Raw genomic sequence first — 24,292 nt, forward strand, 5'->3', positions numbered from 1 at the left:
GCCGCCTGGACAGCTGCCACAGCAACCAGAGGCAACATTGCAGTTTGAAGTAATACAAATAAAAGAAGGTGTGACGAACACAGGAGGGTGGAATGAGGGCCTCAGATAAAGTATGTAGACTGTTTTAGAGGCAACCATGCACACAGAAGACTCTCTCAGGCCAGGTGCAGAGCTTAGCTGATTGGTGAACAGTGATTGAGCTCTTTGTTCACAGTGGCTAAGTTCTGCACTTGATGTGAGCATGACTAACAAAAAAGGAGGAGAGAGAGAGAGAGATACGATGAAAGAGCAGGAGATAGTTTGCCCTTCCTGTGGCAGGATGTGAAGTGTTTATAATTAATCCTGCAACCTGACAGAACCTGATTTCACCAGAGTGGACATGACTAAGAGAAAGGGTGTTAAAGAGGCCCCAGGAAAGGAGGTCTGGAAAAATCAATACAACAGTACTGCATTACATATGGTTTTATTTTTGTTTTTTAATCTTATGAAATTGCAAAAGTTTTCAAGATATTAGGCACTTCCTCTATCGCCATACAGAACTTAACTTAAACATCTTTAAAATGTGTAAGACCCCTTTATCTGTCTTGAAGCATAAGTTATACCAAACTGTTGCTCTAAGAAGCTGGCTGATATGTGAGATGACAAGCAGCTGTGGGCTAAATTATCTCTCTCTTACTACTGATGGCCAAAGACCAATAGACCAAGCTAATTATGCCCATAGTGAGAAGCCAGTGTGCAGGAGTCTTCCTTCTCATCATCCTCCTCCAACACATCTTGCCATGTGATGCTTAGATTTACTACAACTTCTACACAACTTGACTGTTCTGCTCGGTTTTCCTGCCTTGAAAGGGGTAAAATTCAGACAAATGCTGGAAGCAGGTGCCTTTAGATGTCTGAAACATTTAGCCACAAAAAGACAGAAACATCTGCATTGCAGGCTTAAAAAATACAGGCCTACTTTTAGTCCTGCTGCTTAAAATAGAGAAAGTAGTGGAGACAGGAAGCGTCGAATGAGTGGACAGCTAACGGCCCTTTCTGCCAGAACACTGTCGCCTAAGCCATGACAGATACAGGAGATAAATACGAAGTCCAGGAGAAGCTGGGCCATAAATGTCTATATTTAGAAGCTAGTTAAAGATGTATTACCATCAGAAGGCTAGCACAAATGGAATTAGTGGCACAGGCTGTATTTAAAATATCATTAAGTTCTATTTCAGGGGAAATGAAGTGCTAAGTATCGTTGGTGGAAGTGAATTAGTCCCATCTGACGCTTTGTGTATGGATCTCATACAGACTGTTAAGAGGGAGAAGAGCGCCAAATGGACCTGGCCTCCCGTGCCTACTGAGCTGATTACAGTACTGCAGAAACACTGGCTCAGTTCAGCAGGAACAGGAGTCTGGTCCACAGACCCCTGAACATACAACATCCTCCGGCACTGATGACATGGTGTCTCCAGCTCAGGACTTTTACGTCAATATCGTACGTTTGCTAACAAAAATCCAGTAGAGTCATGGGGCTTGTATTGTAGGCCAAATGGACAAAAGAATAATCTGAGAACGTTTCACTCACAGAACAGGCCTTGTCTCGCCCCCTCCACCCCTTATGTTAGGGGTGAATGTTATATCCACCCCCACCCCCATCCCTACCACCATCCCTCTTTAGTTTTGTTTTTAAGAATACATCTCTACTTGTTTGTCTCTGAACAGGACCCGATGCAGATGCTCTCCTTCAAGCTCAGGTCTCCGGGTGTGAAATCAGCTCAGGGAAATCCACAGCAGCGCACAGGCACTCGACACCACAGCTAATCACCACCTTTTCTTGCAAGGAGATACAGGACAACTGAGAAAATGTTTTGTTTTTTAAGGCACCTAAGTGGATCACTGTAGAACTTTTACATTAGTGCTAACAACTGGAAGAATGTCACTAGACTACAGCAGGTACAGAAACAAACACAAGGTAAATGTGTTACAAACATGGAAAGATGACTCATTTTCATGCAAAACATGTTAGCTCAGCATTGATATTCTAGTTATGACTATTTGGAAACACTTAAAGGTCAGCTTTTGGTATTTAATTCTGCCTTGTCACTGGATATGTAATGCTACTGCTACACATGCTGTATGCTACTATACTATATGATCTATTGTTTTTATTTTTATAATGTTTACATTGTTTGAAGGATTTGGGAAATAAAATGAGAGATGTTATACAATGTTTTGTGACGTTAACCTAATATTTATATAAGGAGGTATACTGGCCATGTGGAATAACGGTGTACTATGTAAGCTTTAGTGCAGTAGAACACAATATGTTTGATTTTGTATACCTAATAGTGGTTTTGAAAGAGAGAAATATCAGAACAGAGCATATCCTCTTCCTGTATTCTTTTGCTAACAGGCACAGGTCAGCAGGAAAGACTACCAATGATTGAAGCCTTTGGATTTAAGCACATCTTTGTGAGGAGGAAATAAAATATCACTGCTCTTTCATATATGCATACAAATATGCAGTACATACAGTCCTAATTTATATATTTTCAGCTAAATTGCTGTTGGGGGTTACAGAGTATACACCACATGATCTTCATCTAGTTGGGCTTTTCATTTCTGATCAGATTTTTCCCAATATTAAAGCTCTAGTATTAGCTGACAGCAAATACTGACCTCACTACTGCCATGCATTTAGTAACCTAGCCTGTACTTGGTTAGCTTCTGGTTTTACGTCACACAAGCAAATAAATAAAAACAGTAGCAACATTACTTAAGACAAGGTGTGCCCAGTAAACATCTCCAAATTCAGTGATGTATTATATTATCAATATCATGTGGACAGACATGTCATTAGATTGAATTTCTGTTTTCTCACTGCAGAGATACAGCACTGTAATGTCACCTGAGCTCAACAGCAAAAATAAAGCTTATCTACATGGCAGAAGCATGACATGAATATATATATTTTTTTAAAGATCATGATAATTTTATAACCTCTCTACATATTTTCCTGAACTGAGGCCCTTTTTCTTAACTGATTTCCTTACATGTCTGTTCCTTTTATTTGGGCTAATATGTCATCACACATCCCTGGCTTTCAAAATAAAACTAGCAGCTGGGGTCAGCGTATAAATGTCACTTTCAACAACCCAGGCTTTCTGTGTGGAACTGTGACATGTCAGAAATCCTTGTACTAATAAACAGCTTACCGCATGTCAGCGTTTGGGCACGTCCACGTGTTTATGTGCAGCAAGAGACACTATGCTGTGTGGAGTCTCTCTTCAAGCATTGTGAGCCTGGCATCCACTGCACTGTCTCCTTTTAGTCTCTCATGCATAAAGCATAGCATACCCATGGCTCTGCACCTTACACCAGCATCGGTCAGCACCTTAAACAACAACAAACAAAAGGTACTCGACCATACAAGTGTGAATCAAATGACACTTTTGTGACACCTTTTAAAAAAAAGTTTTACTTTTCTACATAAATTCCATTTTGTTTGATATAAATGGTTTTTATTTACATTTCTCACAATCATCTGTGAGGATTAATACTGTATGTTTATGTATAAAACCTCCCAGATGTTTAGTGGTAGTAAGACTTATGCCAAAGATTAATGACAAATCAAAACATGTTCAGCTGCCTTAATGGCCGCCTAGGCATGTTTTAAAATCAAATCTTGATTGACAAAATCAAAGTCTATCTATACATTATTTCCTGTCACACTGAAATGCATATATATATATATATATATACAGGAAAACATTTGTTTCCAAATAATGATACTATCAGGCCTAGATTGTTGGGTATGTCCTTACTTTTGCTCACCCGAGTTTCAGTGTGATTATCTGTAAGACTCTGCTATTAAAAATGTAAAAAAAAAAAAAAAAAATTTAAAATCTGAAAATGAAGTCTGTCACCGTCCTGTCACTTAATCAGTGTCAATAATAAAGTGCAGCAGCTGCAGTGGGGAAGCAGAAAGCTGAAGGTTGTAAACTTCGTTCAGTGTTAAGGGGCAGACTAAAACATTCTTCATTTTACAAGGGGCTGTAAACAGCTGGAAGCACACACGGGCATGTTTCTGTCTCTTTCTCTCTGCATAAAACACAAACCTCTATACCTATACAGTAAATATAGGGAATAGAGACCAGGCCACCTAGTTCTGCACTCGTTGACATTGGGGTAAGTGCAGCTACATCTCAGTGAACCAAGTGTACAGTATGTTTTTACCTTCTGTATTACATCAGTCACCCTGCTGGTTGATGCTTGAGAAAATATGGCAAAATTAAGCAGAAGACAGAGAACAAAGTTTGTTGACGGAGTGCAGAGCGACTCATTCACAGCAGATAGACGATCAGGAGACAAAGTGTGGGCGAGGAAGAGGCTCCTCAAATCACTCCATGCCTGTCTCGCCACCATCTAGCAGAAAGAGTGGAATAAAGTAGCAATCAGTAATTTTATACTCTAGTTAACTCAGTTTAAGAAGAATTATGCAAAAACAGCAAAAATTAAGCATCAATCCTCTACATAGCTTGTATAAATTGGAACAAAATGCCATTTCTCAAGGATCATGATGCAACAGGTAACAGTATGCAAGCCTACATAAAGTACAAATACATAATTAGGTATAAGCCAATTAGGTTGAATAGCCTAGGTGAGCATTCAGGGGCAGCAGGTTGTTGAGTGACCCAACTCAGGCAAGAAACTGTCACAAAGGCTGCTGGTAGTGACACAGATGCTCCTGTACCTTCTGTAAGATGGCAGGAGAGTGACGAGCCCATGGGATGGGTGAGAGGGGCTTTGCAAAATGTGCTGATAATAATCATACAACAAAATTCTTATATAAAATAATAAAAGACTAATAAGATTTGAGGATGCTCTATGATGTCAGCAGGTTCTTATATGTTTTTTATATTTTTAAATATTTGAATTAATTTCATTGGTTGTGAACTGGTAATATGCCTCATATTTCAAGGGGTATGACTAAAAAATGTTTAAATTGTATATATCGATTATATTATTTTTGTACTTTTATTTGTATCAGTATAGCATAATGTAAATGATTTGATTATCATCACACTGTTATACCTTATTATACATATGATACAGAAATACCTTTATATGTCTCGCTCAAATCATGCTCATTTAATTTCACTTGTTTAGCTGGAGGTCTTACATTGTGCCGAGTGCTCTGCTGCCCTCTGTTGGTTGGGTGGTGGTAAAACATCAAAAGAAAGAGCAAAGGCTTTGATTGCTCTGATCCGACAGTCACCAGCAGCTTAGCAGCTACGTCTATCCAGTGACCACACTGGACAAGCAAGAACCAGGCCTCAAACACGGCCTTGTCGCCCCTACAACACATTCAGAGCAGAAAAGAAAGATGAGCAATGACGCATATGTAAAATGAAGAACTGAGAGATTACACAATGGCTCAGTGTAAGAAAATATTTTGATTTTACATCATTCCTCCAATCTTTGTCATATTTACAATTTATTTACAATACATAAAATCGTGCACATTCAATTACTGTTCACATCAAACAATGGGAGAAAATATTTAAAAAATACATCTCCTATTCCTATTGGATCTGAACATTAGCCGAAAATGTTGAGATTTGTATTGTATTAAAATGACTGGTGAGTATAAGCAATTCAACAGAAACACCTCCAGGCTGTATCATATTACAGAAATGTGTGTAATGAAGCAATGTGTGAGTTCTCACCTTCCACTGTCCTCTTCCTGGTTTCTCTCTGAAAGGAATTTCTCAAGTAATGTCCCAATCCAGCTCAGGTGTTCCAGCCACACATGCTGTGGGACGTCTGTGAATAAAGAGCATGGTTAGCAGAATAGAGTACGGGTAACATTACAGGTGGTACAATACCTTTTTCTTTACAGATACTGAAACCTTGAGTATCAGCACATACCAATTTAGTTTTCTTTTAAAAACTTCAACAATTACTTACAATGCATAGTAAAGGAAAAAGTGTCAATATAATCAAATCAATCCTAACAAAAGAAAACAGATCAACTCTCTTTATATAAATACTTCTAGTTCAAATCATATCTTCTTCAAATCCAATTCCAATATTTCAAATTAAATCCCAATTCCGAGGTGTTAAAGAGTTGCCATGTCTTTAAACAAGAATCAGAACCTCGAATAAAAACTTTTTCCAACTTGACAAAAATTGACAACAAGATCTTTTAGAAAATAGACTGATCTTACAGTACCTGATTGTGCCATCAATAAAGGTGTGAGCAGGTTGTGAGGCACATGAGGAAAAAAAGATCTTAGTGGTAGTCTTTCCTGAAATTAAATACACATTTATGTTGCTCAGAGGCCTCCAGACTGGGATCTGTTACAATATATACAGTGGCAGAATTATTGGCAAAAAACATTTTACACACTTAAAACTTTAATTGAAGTAAGTTTATTCTAAGATCTTAAAAACCTGTATCAAAACATTTTACTATTAATAAATATTAATCAAATGAAACAAAAAAATCCTTTTAATGAAGCAACATCACAATTATTGTCAACAATAGAAAGTCTTAGGAATATAGGAAAGTATAGTTTGCCCAATGAAACTACATCGAAGACAAATTCTAGCACCTAGAGCTGGGTTCTTTGGCCAAATGAGACATAATAGAGCTTGAACTCGCTTAGTGTTTAGAGTAAAAAAATATGCTTGTACAGAAATGAACCCGATCACTACTGATATTACGCTGGATTATCTGATATTGTGAGACTGTTTCATCCACTTTTTACAATACATGATGACACGCTGGGAGATTATTTAATCCACAAAAAATGGTTCATTGACCACAAGATCATGCTTCTGAAAGCACAATGCCAGTCTCCTGACCCAAACCAGCTTAAGAAAAGTGAGCTGAAGTTATTAAAGACAATTTAAACCACTGCAGCACATGGTTTTGTTGAACTAAAGGGAATTAGTCCAATTAACCTTTTTTTATTGCCAATAAGTCTGGTGTTGTACAATGCTGTATATAGAGCACACATTTAGTAACATTTCACATTAATACATAATCCTCATATTATTACGTTTGACTCAGGTTGCAATCTGCTTGTAGTGATGACTCTCATTTGTGTTTTCCATCATTAAAAATATAAACAATCAATAAATCTCCAGCAAAAGATGACAGAATGGTGAATGTAGCTGATACCTGTGGCCTCTGGGCAGCACGTATCTGAAGAAAACAGCTAGTGAAAACTTGCACTAGTCCTCTTAGTGTGAGATTTTCTTCTATTGTTATTAGAGCATTTCTACAAATACACAAAACACATACATCATAAAACATCAAACTGTTTACCTCCATTAGGATTCTAATTTTATGGTTTACGGTTAGTAATTCATTTTTATTGAGATGCCAATTATTTAAGAACACTAACTTTAACCTTTATGCTTAAGAGATCTAAGGGAAAATCTAATTTCCTTTGCCAAATCAATATTTGCTATTTTGCAAGAGTTTTTTTATTGTGTTTTTAACACAATGTTCATTAACGTCATTTTTAATGCCCAACATCTGATACTGATAAATCCTCAGTGAATGGTTCTTGATTTAAGTTAGCAATAATTAAACAAAGATATTTTGGTATTAAATGTAAACTGAAATCACAAACTACAAGATATTCTTCATGAACTCTGACTCAACAATAAATTGAATATGGATTCAGATTATTAAGAATCAACATTAAGCAGTTTAAATGGTCACCCAGAGCTGAAACCCACCTGAAAACATCATTCACTATGAGAAAGATGTGGCAGTGTAGTGCTGATGCTTTAGGCTGAGGAGGAAAAAGAAAAAAAAAAGGCAGTAGTTTATAAGCAATATTTCTAATATGCATGCGAGTTCTAGCTTTAGCACTAGAGGGCAATGTGGTGACACCAATGATGATCACAAGCTGTGGCGTTCCATCCACACTTCACACACAAAATGCTGCAGTTACATTAGTGGCCTTAGATTTATCTTCGCTTTTCTTCTAAACATGCAGACATATACATTTCAGCATCTGTTTCAAATTTAGTGGCTTTTACTAAAAAAAAAAAAATTATCCAAGCAGCTGTACATTCATGCCTGAAGTCGAGAATTTACTCATATTTTTATGGGAAAATAAGAATAATTATTATATTGCCATTTTTGTACCAGTCATATGGGCCAGGAATGCAGTAAAACACACTGTTTTACATACACTACATCTACATGTGTGCCACAAAAGACCCATATGTTCCCTTGCAGTCTTTGATCAAGCAAGACCAATGAGGAAAGGGTGTGTATCACACACACACAAGCGCGAAGCATCTTAGATATTCCCGTAATGCTATACTATCCCGTAATGCCTTGCTATTCAACGCCTGCTAAGAGCTGCCAAATTGCTGTTCCAATAAAAAGAGACGTGTTTCAGCTACAAACACCAGACGTTGCTCATTGATCTTCTTCTTGAGAAAGAGAAATGTAACAGCCATAAATGCAAAACTCTACTACATGGATTTTAATAGTGACAATAAAAACATGTTCTTAAATGATAAAGAAGATGAATGTATAAATGTCACACCCACAAAATATTTCCATGTAGTACTTTAGTCATTTTCACAGCTCAAACTACTTGTGAGCGAGTCCTTTGAGTGTATATAAAATGTGTTCGAGCAAACAGAAGTTAAAACTCGTTGGCTGATCTATAACACATCATGCTCTCTCTCTCTCTCTTATGAGAGATTTTTGCATTGTTTAAAAGCCTGGCAATTGTACTCATGAATTTAAAAACTTATTAAAGCTTTAGACACAACTTCACATTCATAAAACCCAACTAAACCAAATGTGCATTGGGCTACATCACCAGGCTAATGAACTTGTATATAGTAGAAATGCAGGTTTCTAAAAATCAGAAAGTCCAATTTCCTTTACCTTTAGTAACTGATTTATCCTGAACAGGGTCACAGTGGAAGTGAAGATCACTCAACACCATTCTACTGCACAGGACTAGAGCAACTAGGAACAATTCATTCTAACCAGTTCACCCACTGGTGAGTTTTTAGGAGGAAACCCATGTGGACAGCATGTAAAAAAAAAAATCCCAGCACATTTACCTGAGCTCAGAATTAATCCTGTGATTCTGTGTGGCAGAAACCAGCAACTGAGCAATAAATATATTTTTATTTTTTGTTGTTTTTAATGGTGCTGAACTTTGGCTGAATGAGTTTTAATCAGTGCTCAGTGCCAAAGCATTCTAGTTCTGGTTTCTATCTGAATAAGCTATAATCCTAATGAAAACTATGAAAGTGAAACAAAATGAATAGAATGCTTTCTACCCTTTAGGCTTTCGAAAAACATTTTTCTAACGTAAATTTATTGTGTCTAGTGTTTATGGTGTAGTATCAGTTTAAGCTATACAAAAGGAAGATGTGACAAAAATGAGGACATCCACTTATTTCAACAGCTCATATGTTTCATTCATTATGTTTCCTTGTAGGGTTATACAATGCAAACATCTGTACTTTGTGGATTCTAAAACATGACAATCTGGTAGATTCCATATCTTAATACTTTGGGTTCTTTCTATGACCATGACATAACATGGTGAGCTCATTTTCCTTTGGACGATTCACATTATACCTCTATTATGTTGCAAGTCTGCCGTGTGCAGTAACATGATATAAATCACTGCTGAGATAAATCCACCTAGTTTTCTTTCATGCCTGCAGTGTCTTGGGGTCCAGGATTTTAGTGCATGGAATGTTTTGTCTACTTTTAGATGACAATGATATTCGAAAAGAACACCTTGAAGATATTAGCAAAACATCTTCCTGACAAACATGCTGACCTTCACAGAGAGATTAAAACAGATTAATTAACTGTCCTTCAGTATGATGAAAAGAATCAACAGGATTATCCACAACAAGTTAGCACCATCACAACTTTATCATCGTTATCATCATCATCCATCCACCCTCTGTAGTGCTTATCCTACACTGGGTCACAGGAAACCCAGAACCTATCCCATGGGACATGCTCACACACCCATTCACACACCACAGACAATTTAGTGATACCAATCTGTCTACAATGCATGTTTTGGAATGAGGGAAGAAAACAGAGTACCAGAGGGGCGGGGAAATGAATAGAGAACACGAATACCCCATAAGTGTGATTATTAATATGCAATTAATGTTCTTATACATGTCTAACTTTCATTGTAAATGTAAGTAGACATAATTAAAGAAAGGTTCCCCATAAAAAAAAAACAACACACATATCCATGTAACTAACTACTTTAACTACGCAATATGTTTAACAGTAGCAATACTGTTACGTAATTCACTTTATGTAATTTCCTCAACATTCACTTGAGGAGGTGTGCAGTGAACATGCCTTGCTCTTTCTTGTGGGATGTGAGCTTGCGTTGTATGAGAACCCCAAAAGCATCAGGAAATGATGTTACATTTCAAATGTGTGAGATGCTTTGTGAATGAGGATCGTCAAAAGAAATAAGCATTGTAAATAAGTGCACTTCAAGGTAGTGTGAGCTCATACTGCCTGGATCTTTCCAGGGGGATGGAAAATCCAAATAAGAAACTGGCAAATAAGAAGCCAACTTCAGTCTTTTTAAATGATTATTAAGAGATGGAACACTGCTTTTATACATTTACAGTGATGCAATATATGCATCACATTACTTAAGAAAAATATTGTGAATAATAAACACAACATGTACCTTTGTACCTTAAGTAATCTTTGACTAGAAGACATATTAACGATAAAGACATTTGTGACAAGGAAAAAGTAGTGTAGCACCTTTATCTTGAAGTATTCAAGACAAAAGCAAATTGATCACATCACTCATCTCTGCTGTGTCTGTGGACTTAACAGTTACTTTGGTCAAAATCGCCCAAAGCATCCCTGGCACCCAACTAAGTGCCACTGAGCACCTTTTACCACAGCAGATGTCTGCGCAGAGCTCACATCATCATCAAAGATATTTCACATCCCAGTCACAAACTGTTTAACCTCCTTTCATCAAGAAGGAGGTACAGGAACATGGGACAGGTTCCCATGTTCCCATGAACATGGGACAATCAACATCCACCATCACACTACTGAACTCTACACTACACCATTAGAACACTGTAAAAAATACTGTATATAACTTCTGTACAATTATACATACAATGTACATATATATACTATAGCCTTTATATTTATTCACTGTACACATGTTTACATATATACCTATTTATATTACATGCTGTACATGTCTGTCTGTCTGTCTGTCGTGTCTTTATTCGTGGCAAACCTCTACTTAACCATGTCCCAACCTGTCAGATTCTATGTTTTTGTCATATTAGTTTCAAACATAATGATAGTAAAGTTGCTAGTGGTATCTAGTCAAAATTCTGTGAAACATTAGTGTTCAGTCCTAACAAATCTCCCAAAGTTCAATTGTAGCAGTGCCAAAAAATTAGAATTTTTGGCACTCAGCTTGTAGGGTGATGCTATTTATTGTTATTGAATGTAAACTCTGGGGTCAGGATTAAAGCTACAAAACTCAATTTTCAATTACGTTCTTGTCTTGGTGAACAGCACAGAAGAGTTAAGAGCTGGCAAATTAGCCAACATTTGTCAAACAAGTCTTGGATCGCAAATATACAACTGGACTCGCTGAGACTTTTGTAATTTTCTTACAATTAGAGGAGACATGTTTACTAGAGAAACAAATAAAGTCATGTTGTAACTCTGAGTTAATTGATTCAGATAAAAGGAGATATAAACAAGCTCTAAAGATCTACTCTAAACATCTACATAAATGTCTTGGAAGAGAAAAAGAAGAATGTCTATTATAGTGATATCCACCTCATGCTAAGAGTGTATTATGAACATGGGGCACAGTCACAACAGCACTTCCTGTAAACTATATTCTGTGTAACATTTCATCAATGAATTATTCACAATCCTCCCAAGAAGGAAAAAGTATGGCTAAATAAATGTCTGGATCTCCTGGGGAGGACTGCATTGTACTCACCTTCAATATTTCAACTGGAAACTTGTTAGTAGATTGTCTAAATATTATGACATGGCTGTTGCTATCAAAAATAACCATGTCAAACACACATGTGCTGACAAAAACAACTGCTTCATTTTCCATAATCCAAAATCAACCAAGTAAATTCATTCTGACAGTGTTTGAAATAAAACACCTGGACTATTTAAAAGATTCAAATGACGTTCAAACGGTTTAAGAGATCACTGCGAAGCAGCTCCTTTTCAATCTCAATTCAGTGCAGCAGGAGTTGCTCCTCCAGATACTGTTTTCTGTGGAGATTATGTTTACTCACCAGTAAAGAATCAGCGACAACTGTCTCTAGATTCTGCATCACTTTTGGATCAGAAAGAACACGCTCAAGCAGAATCAGAATTGCCTGCTCCAAGCTGGGCAAACTAGTACTCCACAGAGCCATCACTGCTTCAACCTCCATCATCAGCTTCTTACTGAGACATAGTAAGATCGAGAGAAAGATATTACAATTACTTATGTATGTAATCTGTACAGATATAGATTTGAATGTGATATATTTAGAAGATTTATACAGTATTGCTAAAATATATACACCATAGAATTTAAAAGAGATGTACCTGAGCCAGGCTTTGTTAACTGCTTTTATGAACTCTTCGCTGAGATTTGAACAGCGACACAAACTGTAATGCTTTAGCAGTGCACCAATAAGAGGTGCTACCTCAGGACATGTGACCAAAGGGACACAAGTTACTGATAGAGAATGGATGCTGTCAAACCTGCACCTGCAGTAAAAGCAACACATGATAGAGGGAATGTGATTAAGGCACAGAATGACACGGAGCTTTCCTTTTCATTGTTCAAAATTGACAACTACGTGCTCCTGGCAGGAATTTGATTTTATGGCTATTTTATTAACTGAAGATAAGTAATACCAGTACAACAAAATAAAATAAAAAACCCACAGAAGCCTTATGGAGCCAGTGTGAATTAAAACATTTCAGTAAGGATGTCCCTGCTGATTGACATACATCACCCATGAATAATGATGTTTTGAATGTGAATTGGCTTTACTTCATACTCAAATACTGAAGTGTCTGAATGTGTGTGGTGAATGCTACAAACCTTTCTAAACAGGCTGATGAAGTGATATGACTACGGTTGACCTCCGTTGCCAGCAACGCCACCATCTGCAGCAGACACAGACACAATCAGCAAGCTACAACACTAACGATCAATATTTAAGTGCATTACCATTAATTAGCTAAACAAGAACCTTTTTGAGACTCTCTGAATAATACTGCTGTGGTGGGAAGCCAGCATGTTTCTCCAAAGCATACACCATACTGCCCTCATCCTCTGAAGTTAAATGGCATAGCAAACTCTGTTTAAAACAGACATTTAAAAGGCAGTTTAATATTATATAATATGTACCTTATAAGTACTTTAATATTACAAAAACATTGCACATTGTGGAACAAAACAAATTCGTAATCCTGAAAAAACTAGCAGGTTGGCAAACAATGCAATTTATTTACCAGAATGATAAAATGAAAGATAATTACTTTCAGAGAATCTGAGAACCATTCTTAGAAACAAGTATTATAACCCTGAGCCTCCTGGATGGAAAACATGGCTGCCATGTGGTTTCTTTAGGTTTACAGCTTGGTAAAAATGGGCTCAATTACAGCCAACCAATGTGAAAAAACACACACTAAGCTCCCCTAGCACAGTTAGCGAGACTGACAGAATGAAAAATGTGTCATTAAAAAAAAAACTCTCAACATGGATCAAACCATGATTTAAGAAAGCATTGAGAGAACTAGTGAGAAAAGCTGAAGCTAGAGATGGCTGTAATAGAGATATGAAACATAGTTATTACTGCTCAGCCTCAGAACCCTATTGCTCAGAGCCTGAAAAACATAGTATGTCTTCTGATGTGGAACTGCGAGTGAGCCAGGCTGGTGTGGCAGTGGATGGGTAATGGGGCCATTAATGACAGGGCAGAATTGAGGAAGCAGAAAACCCCAGCACCACCCATTTGACTTTCTTTCAGACTTTGCCACCCACATGAAGTGGAGAAATAATGTTTAACACTCCCAAACATGACAGAACTGGCTTTCCATTTGATGAGGCTCTGTTTATTCATACAGAACAGCAAAGGAATGCAGGACTCAATTGACATTAGTAGTTACATTAAAAAAAAAAAAACTATTGGAATAACAGGAGGAAAACCTCACAAATGAGTGTCTTAGTTGACAGACATTCAGAGGGGTTATTATGTTTGCAGGAAAAAGGAAAAGTAGAGAAGTATTCCCTTATAAAGTATGTCCTTATAAAAATAAAACATTTTAGGTAATTGGGGAATGCCATAGTAATTATATTTTTACATTCTGGATCTGCTGGAAAGTTTTCTTTAAGAAAAATTGGGGTTTTCACTTGCACTTGTTTACTAGCTGAGCACCAATAGCAAAGATGTCACCTCATGCCTGTGACCTCACATGTGCACACTATAAAAGGCCTATACATCACGCTCCTCATGTCTTCTCTTCGTCTTCCTGAGAATAGTCAGTGACGGAATCCAGATGTTAAGAAGCAATCTAAAATCTGAAATAAAACTTGTAATAAATTTGTATATACATTTTTATTGACATGCACCTGGAGTGATAGTAACTTAGCACTGTTATTACAGGTTTATTAGTATTTGATCTGTATATACACAACAGCTGTGAAGCTCATACAATCTGCATATAATAGAGCTGATATACCATGGTGCACATGTTCAGGTGGCACTTGATCACTTATCCTTGGTTGAAACACAAACTAAGCATACTCAGTCATTTTATTTAAGAAGAAGCGAGTTTTAAAAACCGCAACAGCATATGGAGTTATTCAGGATACACACATTGGTACGTGGCAGCAGACTATATTTCAAAGAGTGGATCAAATTAGGACTGACCAAACCACCAAAGCATTCATCAAAAGTTCCAGAGAATTCTAAATCCTAAAGTAAAAAAATACATGGTCTAGGGTGGGCTGCTTTAATCTTCTGCAATTAAAACATTGGAAGCTGATAACATCAGATCAGAGCACAGGTTTACTCCAGAGACATGCTGGATTCAAGCCTTCCTAGACAACAGGAAAAAAAATAGCCTGTGCCTAAAACCTAATTAAGTAGTCTTAAGGATTTGCAAAACTGCAAGTAGCAACATATAGTAAACTTTCCTTAGGGGGCTATACTTACCTACTTTGGTGGTTGCTATAAGATGCACTGGCTTAGACTAGAGTATGGCAAAGAGGTTGTTTAGCTCATTTTGAACACCTCTCAAAAGAGCACTAGTTGATCTGTTTAACAGGCTAACAATTGACTGCCAGTGCAGTTCAGTGACAAGGTCTGGGCTTAGGATGCCTTCAGCATGACTAGACAAATGTAAGACCTGTTTGCTTTCCCACTGCAGTCATTGTTATGGATGATACTGTAAACCATTCTGAAGACCATGAAGACGGTATTGTTCACAGCCCAATTTTAGGCCAAACCGGGTTTGGCTATGCATGTAACTGAAAGTTATTGATGGGTCCTCTGTGTAAACCAACCCTCAGACCATACGTTCTTTTAAATAGACAAGTGTCACTGTGCCAGAGGAGATCACACACCCTGAAATTACATGTTTCCTGAGAAAGAACAACCCAGTATACTGGTATGTTCACGAGGGGTCAGACCTCTTTATCTATAATAAATATGTACATAAGCTTATTGCCTACATTTTGAGGACAGACTGTAGATTTGTTGCTAGGATTGCCAAAACTAATAAGAGCATTTCTGAAAGCTGTGGTATGTCTCAAACTCTCATTCAAAATGGTCCCTCAGTGGGATCTGGAATTAGTACTAGGTAGTTTGTGTAACTTGACATCTGAAGTGAGAGAAGGCATAGATATATAGTGTATTTCTTGAATACATCGGTTTTGCTAGCCATCACTATGACTAGGCAAGTCAGCAGATTGCATTCACTGTCTTGTTACAAGCTATGGCCACATCCTGGGTGGCTCAAACGAAGCAGCATTAGTGACAATAATCTGAAGTGTACAGAGAGACTATTCTCTAAAAGATAGAGCAATAATGATATTTGGTAACAACTGTTAATACTTGGCTAGAAAGCAAACATACAGAGAAACTACATTAGCTATAGACGGAAACCGACCTCAGCTCTCTTCCATGCAGGCTGCACAGAACTACATACTGTGTGCACAGACAGCTTACTGCCCTTTGTGCCAAATTGTTCTTGAAGACAAAGGTAAAGAGAGGATGAAAACAAGCTTGAACAGACACTAAACTCAGCAAGAAAAGTAGAACCATCACTACATAGTTCTTACTCACATTGCTGAAAATTTCATGCAGCTAATCTGATGTTTTTTTTACCGTACTCTCGTTCAAGCCCTAGGCCTTTTCCCACATACTGTATCTACCTACTGCTGTACAAGAGCTAGTTAGCTGAGAAAATGCTGCAAGATGAATCACTGCAGTGCAGGGCCTCCTGGAACATCCACACCTCCCTCTGTCTTCACTTCCCTTCGTATAGGTCAAAACACATCTGGCAAATTAAAAGTTTACTTTAAAAGCACTCCTCTAATTAGCACAATGTTTTATTAGATGAAAACAAAAAGAATACACACACACATTGTAATCTGGTAAAAATGTGAAAGGTTCCATATTGCTTATGGTAAACCATCTGTGTGAAAACTAAAAGCCTGCTTTTTTATTGCTCCTTATCCCCCTCTGATCATATCTGTATAAATGGCATGTGTTAAAACATTTTTAGTGGTTTGGAAACAGCACTGTTAATGTGTATTGTACAATAACACTCCGTGTACAACAAAAAAAAAGGGGGAACGGTCATATTACAACCACAGACAGTACTGTACCATTTTGACTATAAGTACACTTATTCAGTTGTGATTTTTCTGTTTTGTCTTTAACTGTACAAAATATTACCAAGACTATTAAGCAAAAAGGGTTAATAAATAAATAAGTAAGTAAATAAATAAATAAATAAATAAAGTCAACTATTTTACAAAGCCTTTCAAGACCAGGTGATATGAAATGTGTTATGGACTAATGGGCTGTGTGTGTGTGTGTGTGTGTGTGTGTGTGTGTGTGTGTGTGTGTGTGTGTGTACCCGTATCCACACATTGGCCCGGTGCTCCACTACATTCTGAGGCTCTGCACTGTATAGTAGCCACATACACTGCAGCAGAAGCCTCCTGCTTGCTCCTGAAAGACAAAATACAAATAGGGAAGAAAAAAAAGTTCTTGTTTTTGTATTAAGAGGCTGTTTGAATTTGTGGTTTTTCACAAAAATCACGAGAAATATACTGATGTTAAGATGTTAAGGAGAGAAAAGAGAGTAAAGAGCAACAGTGTGTCAGAGAAAGATGCACAGAAATACAAACAGAACAAGAGGATGCTACAGGATTCACTAAAAATGAGTGTTAATACCAATAGCTGCAGACCTATTTCTCCATCCAAATTGGGAAACACACCCCCAAAGAGTAAGAGAGTCATAAATTTACCTTCCGCAGTAACATATGGGTTCCAACAAAGTCTTCCCAGGAACTGGCCAACAAAAGGAAAGCTCTTCATGGCCTCAGTGGTAGAGCTCTGAAAAACAGTACACACACTTTTTAAACCCGAGCAACACCACCAACTACAGGGAGTTGTTGTCTTATGATGGAAAAATATTGTAAAATAATACATTAAACATGACCGTGGGCATGTAAACAAATTAAAATGGTCTTTTACACTTAGGTAGGTTTTCAATTGAACAAATATTTCATTTGGTTTCAATATAGCTGCTATAACTGTACAACACACAAACCACCAGTGAATATGAACAATGAATCCGAACATGCCATCAGTCTTATTGAAGCCAAGACAAGGATTTGATGGCCCTTTATAGACTCTATTCCCACAAAGCCAAATGGAGAGTCACCGATCACTTTTAAAAGACATTTACGTAGTTAATGAACACCAGCATGCCAACACAAAGGAATCTAGGGGTTCACAGCTTTCTGCATTAATTCAAGATGTGTGCTGTTAATTTACTGTATACTGGAATCCATTCAAAGGAACAGACCCCTTTTTACATGCCCCATACATACAATACCCAGTGTGATCCAGAGTGATGCATGTGTGCAAAATGAATGATAAAATGCTAAAAGAATGTATAGCTTATAAAATGGTCATAGGCAGAACAGAGCTAAATGCATAGCATTAAAAGATGAATGAATAAGGAAAAAACACTGATTTGGAGGCTGTTCTGACTGGAAAAAAAATCCAATGTTAACTCACATGCCGGTTTCTATAGTATATATACACACTGAGAGATCTACCCACTGAACAGAAGGAGAGGTGTTGTGGGGAGTTGTGAAATCCTAACAACAGGGAAAACACCAAAAATACAGGGAATTATATATATGGATTTTCAGTATTTAAATAATCTCTCATACAACATAGCAACACAGCAGTGCTAATCAGAAAATAACATTATGTAGACACAAAAATAGTGCTCTGTGTATCCCAATTAACAGGCCTCAATTAGAAATGCTAAACTTGATACAAATCTAGATCTTTCAGATGCAAATTTTTCAGGGGCTTCAATCAATGTATTTGTCACCAGGCATGAAGGATGTCCTGATGCATCACAATAACAATTGTTTTTTAAATCTCAGAACCCTGGGGGCCCTCAGACCCAGTCAACCATTAATCTTGAGTATTTTTAAGCATTTAAAATGTATTTTTATTGTTTTATATAACCCATAGGAATACAGTAACACAACTGTACATCTCTAACCAAGCCCTGTATTTGGACCTAGAATAATAGGAAGATCAGGAGGTGACTGGTCACTGCATTTGGGCACAGTGACCATTATAATGAGTAAAATTAGAAAGAACGACCTCAAACTTGTTTTCCTTTCTGACAAGGTAAGCACTGAAGCAACATGGCTATAGTAATAAGAGCTCCTGAGGTGCTAAGACTGCAATGGTCTAAAGAAAGGGCTCCTTTCAAGGATTACATGAATGGTGTGAGGCCTGACTTTTACTAACACTAGACCTTCACAGAGACATAGCCCTCCATGGACACCCCCCCTTTCTCAAAAAAATAAATAAATAAATAAAAAAGAAAGAAAAAATAAATAAATAAATAAATAAATAAATAAATAAATAAAGTCCATGATTCAAACTTTGGTCCAACAGTTGATGCAGGGATACATTAGGTTAACTGAACGCATGCAGTCCCTTGGTGGCTATTAGCCCACTAACTCAACACCATGGCCATGCCAACACACTACCTAATCCAGCACAGAGAAGTCACTGTTCAGGTTCAGACCATGGTCTCTAGGGTATAGTCACAGACTCCCTGAAGTTCTCAGGACAAGGACTGTATCACAGGCTTCTTAATGAAACATTAAGTTAGGAGATTTCAGTTTTGCCAAACACACAGTTTCTGTTTGAAACTTCAAGCTTTTCAGATTTTGTTTATGGAGGCTCTTGGTCATCCAGGTCATTTGGAATGTCTCCTAAAATATCAAGGCAAATAAATAAATAAATAAATAATAATCAAGTTAACTGTTACAGCCTTGCTCTATTACAAATATATTTGGCGAGTGTTACACCATATGACAAGTCCTCACAAAGATACAAAGAAATTACTGACTTCATAGCATACTGCCTGGCAAGAGACATGACATGCCTCCATTAGCAATAATGATGTACACCGTTAGCAAACTGGGATTTCAAAAAAGTGATATGCAGTTTGGACAAGAGGCACCAGCTACCTTAGCAAAACTTATTTTTTTCTCTCAAATTGCTATACCTGATTTTTATGAATTTGTAACTTCACCAGACTTGTGGTCAAGTTCATATTTAACAGTTGCATTTTTAGTAATAAGTATTTTTTTGTATTTGTATTTTGTTAGCACTCATATTTGTTCATTTGTTCATTATATCATAATCACAAAACTGTCTACATTAACATCAATATTAGCTGTGCAGCCCTACAGGCCACCCATGCAACCCACATAATCTTGTGGGTTCTCTCTCTGCAACATGAGCATTGGTCATGCATGTAATGTTCAGTCTAAGATGGATTAGACCTGCTAGTGACAGAGTATGGGATGACCTTCTCAGCCTGTTGCAACAGCAACCACCAAAAGGGCTAAAGGAGAAGAAAAATTAATGAATGAACAAAGACCCTCAGATAAACGGGTAAATGTCTTCAATGTGATACCACTTTCTGGATCACAACACAAGACCATCCCTTGAGAAAAGTGGCATGACACTTGCAATTACCATTGTCTGTAGAGTGTGTACAAGCTGCTGGAGGAAGGTCCCCAAAGACTGCATGTGTTGACTTATATCCTGCTGTGCAGAGGGAGATGTTGCCTGGCCCCACTGCACTGCTTTATCCATCCAGAACCTCGTCTGGTGCTCAGAGAGTGAATCCATGTCTGTAAATCTGCAGAAACACAGACATACATGTAAACCTAGATTAATACTATTGTAAAATAGGTACACACAAGATGTGAATCATTTTTAGAGAAATGTCATTCTGGATATGGTTATGAATATGTCTGAACAAGCCATAAGAAAATAAGTGCCTGAAAATGCGCCACCCAGCTGGGGTTTCTGAATGTGTCATTATCCTGTATTTCATGTACTACACCGTGATACTACCGGGTATCAAAGATACTCTTGAACACTGGTCTAAACTTCTAGCAGTCAGCTTAGCGCAGCACACAAGTATTTCTGACAAAGTCCAGTGACACGGACTGTGACATCGCTAGATCCCATTAAGAAGCAAGGTTCTCACATACATTTCAAGCTGAAGACACCAGCTATAGAGCGCAGAAGCTAGCATTCATGGATAATTGTTGTTTTTAAGTTTAATGACAGGTCTGCAAAGGACCACTTTTATGATCACCTCATAACATGGAGTTGTTTAATGTCTTTCCATTGACTCTGCTGGAAAGCCCCCATGGGTTAGGCCATGTGTAATTACCCACTGAGCTTTTTATCATCAAACCAAAAGCATGAACAAACGCTTCTTGTTGACTTGACATCTCAATACAACCCACCCTGTACCCCAAAGCCTGAGGCCTGACAAGTTTTTCCCAAAACACAACCTTTGATTTAACTTTATAACATTTTATCCAATTATTTGAAATACAGTTATTTAGTGACATTGGCATTTAAATGAAGAACCTGTGACCAGTCACAGAGATAAAGATTGTGTAAGTATTATTACAGTAACCTTTTTGGACTTTTATTCAGTTGACTTACATTTTGGAACATTTCTTCATCTTCAAAAAAAAAAGTAATGGGAACTACTTTTACAATTTTCTGCAGATCATTTTAAGATGTATAGGAATATAGGAAGAGTACAATAATTAACACAATAACACTGTGCTAACACAATAACTACTAGGTTTGTGGATTTAATGTGTAGCACATTCAGCTGCCCAGGATGCCAACAGCTTACACCTTATTTCTAAACACTAGACATTAATTGGATATACACTCACCAACCACTTTATTGGGAACATTCATGCATTACTCATTCATGCATGTGTCCAATCAGCCAAACATTTGGCAGTGGTACAATGCATAAAATCATTCAGATACAGGTCAAGAGGTTCTGTTAATGTTCAAATTTCAAAAATGTAAAAAATCTGATCTCCCTGACCTGTTAACCCTGGCGTGATTGTTGGTGCCAGGTGGCCTAGTTTGGGCAATTCAGGCATTTTCAGGCTGAAAATCAAAATATCGGTTGATGATCGCTTGGAATTTTCTTACACAATATTCACTAAAGTTTTCACAGAATGGTGCAAGCAAATAAATAAATAAATAAATAAATACATAAATAAAATAGAAGAAAAAACACTTTGTTCTGTGCCTTGCTGATGACAGAGGTAAAATGAAAATGAGCAAGCTGGATCAAGCTGACAGCAAGTCAATACCAACTGAAATCTTCATTCTCTACAAATGTGGTGATAAAACATCTCAGAATGCAGAACACAACAAACTGTTACGCATATGGACAGAAGATCACATCAGGTTTCCTTTGATCAACCTGGAACAGACATTCACTGAAACTCGACACTTCGATTTGTACCACTCTTGACCTGTATCTGCACTGTTGCCATATGATTGGCTCTATGCTTTGTATACTTGGTCACCATGTATGCTTTTGACTTTGTATGCTGGTTTCCTCCCACCTGCCAAAAACATGCTGGCCTGTGTATTGGTCAGTGTCAATTAGTAAGGAGTGGATTAGTGAGTGAATGTGTATGTCGTTGCTGCCTGACAATACCCTGGTGTCCCATCCACGGTGTGTTCCTGCTTCACACCCAGTGATCACAGGACAACCTCTGACCATTTATAAACTGGTTACTGAAGATCAAGGATTTGCATCAGATTTTTCTGGATAACTTGTCTCAATGCCATTTATTTGTCATTATGTACTGATGCAAGCACTGCTGTCTGACCTAACAAAACAAAAACACACCATCAGCGATCCATTTTAAAACTCTAACATATGGACATCTAGATTATATCATTTTCATATTTGACTGGAAGTGTTCTTATCAAATTTGACCGGGTAAAACAACGTTAGCAACCATATCAACATGGTAGCCAACATGGTAACCAACTGCGACTGAGACAACAACTAACGGTCACTTGGTCATTTTTTCGAGCTGGTTAAAGATTTGAAGCTGGCAAACTGGTTAAAGTCACTAACCTGCTACTTTTACTTCTACATTCAAGTGTTTGTTCTTACTGAAACATACCTGAGAAACAGAGAGACGAAGAAACGTTTTTCTGAACTTCCCTCTGCTGGTGACAAACCGGAAGTTGCCACTTGTTATTGGTGCGTTGATTATTCCCACCCGTATTCAGCCAATTCCCGCCTCCTTCCGCGGGCTTTATGTGGGCGGTGATTTGACAGTGTCGGGTAACTTTCGGTAACAATTGCACTTACTAGATCGTTATGTTAGAACAAAACACAACAAAATTTCCCAAACTGCGTCAGTGGACAGTTCTCCCAACCTGTTTTGAGTGAGTGAAACAATACAGACATCGCGCTTTAAACTATTACACGCTGTTTGTGAAAGTTTAACCAATCATAACACAGCGCGCGGATCCACGAGCCAATCATAATACAGCGGATTTCTTAACATTATTTGCATATTTTTCTTGTTTTAGAATGAAAATGGGCGTGTTTTTGTGAACCTTGTTCTTAATGATATATAAAATACAAAAAAATGTTAAAATACTATAGACACAACATGAATGCGACATGAATGACATGCTATGAATCAGTTCTCTAACTGTCTCATCAGTGAAAGCAAAATTATTTAATTATTTTACCTGCAGCAGGCTGTATTAAGGGGAATTTCTGTATACAGTCAATTTTTATGGGTATTTTTTAATCACGTTTGCCACTACAGCACAAATAAATTAGAGTACCAATAACTGGTCTGTTTTTTTATTTATTTATTTATTTTTTGTTTTGTATTGCACATTTATTCTGTCACACCCTGTTATGTGTAACAAGTATATTAAGGTCCTTTTATGTATAAATGGGAGTGTTGGTGTCAGCTAACAGATATATAGTGAGATTAGGAAACTGTGGCATGTGAGTAATAAAGCTTTACTATAGTGTATTGTACAGCAGCAATGTTATCTAACTAAATGTTAAATTTCTCGAAACAACACACAGTTCACTGGTTGGGAAGTAAGTAGGAAAAGAGCACTAAGAACTGTTTTTAAGTTAATATAAGTGAAGTGAGTGTTTTAAGATAATTCAGTTCACTTGAATTCAGTTGAAAAGTGTTTTTAAAGAAGAAATTTTACACTATTTTTGATATCCATTGCTGAGTAGTAAACAGAAAATGTGGGTTTGATAATACATTTTTACTCAATGATTTTGATCTATTTGATCTCAATGATCTACTCAAACATTGGCTTTGTTCCTATGTTGAACTTGGTTCAAATCACTAGTTGGTCTTTGAGTACCTGGGAATATTGAGTATCAAGCTATTTGAGTACCTGGGAATGTCAGTATTTAAAGCTTTCTGTACAAAACTGACATTTAAAATATTAATTTACACATTACTTCTTACTCATTGTCCTTTTAAAACATACCTGACTGGGTCACCAAATAGCTTTTTCTCATACATATACAATGTAGAAGAGCAGGTCTGCATAATAAATATGA

General features: G+C 37.2%; 2 protein-coding genes across 2 annotated transcripts in view; one reads left to right on the plus strand and one right to left on the minus strand.

Moving 5' to 3' along the window:
* The window catches only part of aopep (aminopeptidase O (putative)), a 75,904-nt gene extending 72,684 nt beyond the window's left edge, over window positions 1–3,220 (plus strand). Inside the window, exon 17 of the mRNA XM_060882165.1 lies at window positions 1,708–3,220. The gene's annotated coding sequence lies outside the window, so the exon portion shown is untranslated. The remainder of the gene's footprint in view (window positions 1–1,707) is intronic.
* On the minus strand, window positions 457–23,007 carry fancc (FA complementation group C). The gene is made up of 16 exons (XM_060882166.1): window positions 22,863–23,007; window positions 20,365–20,530; window positions 17,586–17,673; window positions 17,192–17,286; window positions 13,294–13,401; window positions 13,143–13,207; window positions 12,638–12,802; window positions 12,340–12,493; window positions 7,741–7,796; window positions 7,175–7,274; window positions 6,221–6,296; window positions 5,715–5,811; window positions 5,168–5,342; window positions 4,222–4,410; window positions 3,201–3,379; window positions 457–1,813 (listed from the first exon to the last, which is right to left on the minus strand). Exons 2-15 carry the CDS (start codon window positions 20,518–20,520, stop codon window positions 3,251–3,253), a joined length of 1,653 nt encoding a protein of 550 aa, XP_060738149.1. The 5' UTR covers window positions 20,521–20,530; window positions 22,863–23,007; the 3' UTR covers window positions 457–1,813; window positions 3,201–3,250.
* Between the last annotated feature and the right edge of the window lie 1,285 nt (window positions 23,008–24,292).

The sequence above is a fragment of the Tachysurus vachellii genome, chromosome 11 (genome assembly GCF_030014155.1).
Source record: "Tachysurus vachellii isolate PV-2020 chromosome 11, HZAU_Pvac_v1, whole genome shotgun sequence".
In the NCBI taxonomy this organism is placed as follows: domain Eukaryota; kingdom Metazoa; phylum Chordata; class Actinopteri; order Siluriformes; family Bagridae; genus Tachysurus; species Tachysurus vachellii.

What these genes read in the sequence shown, in the direction of transcription:
- fancc (XM_060882166.1), bottom strand. Translation starts at nt 20,520, where the DNA reads ATGGATTCACTCTCTGAGCACCAGACGAGGTTCTGGATGGATAAAGCA. An exon ending in GGGCCAATGTGTGGATACGG is followed by an intron (nt 13,402 to 17,191) that starts GTACACACACAC and finishes TGTTTTAAACAG; the next exon opens with AGTTTGCTATGCCATTTAAC. An exon ending in TTGTCGCTGATTCTTTACTG is followed by an intron (nt 7,797 to 12,339) that starts GTGAGTAAACAT and finishes TTTCCTCCTCAG; the next exon opens with CCTAAAGCATCAGCACTACA.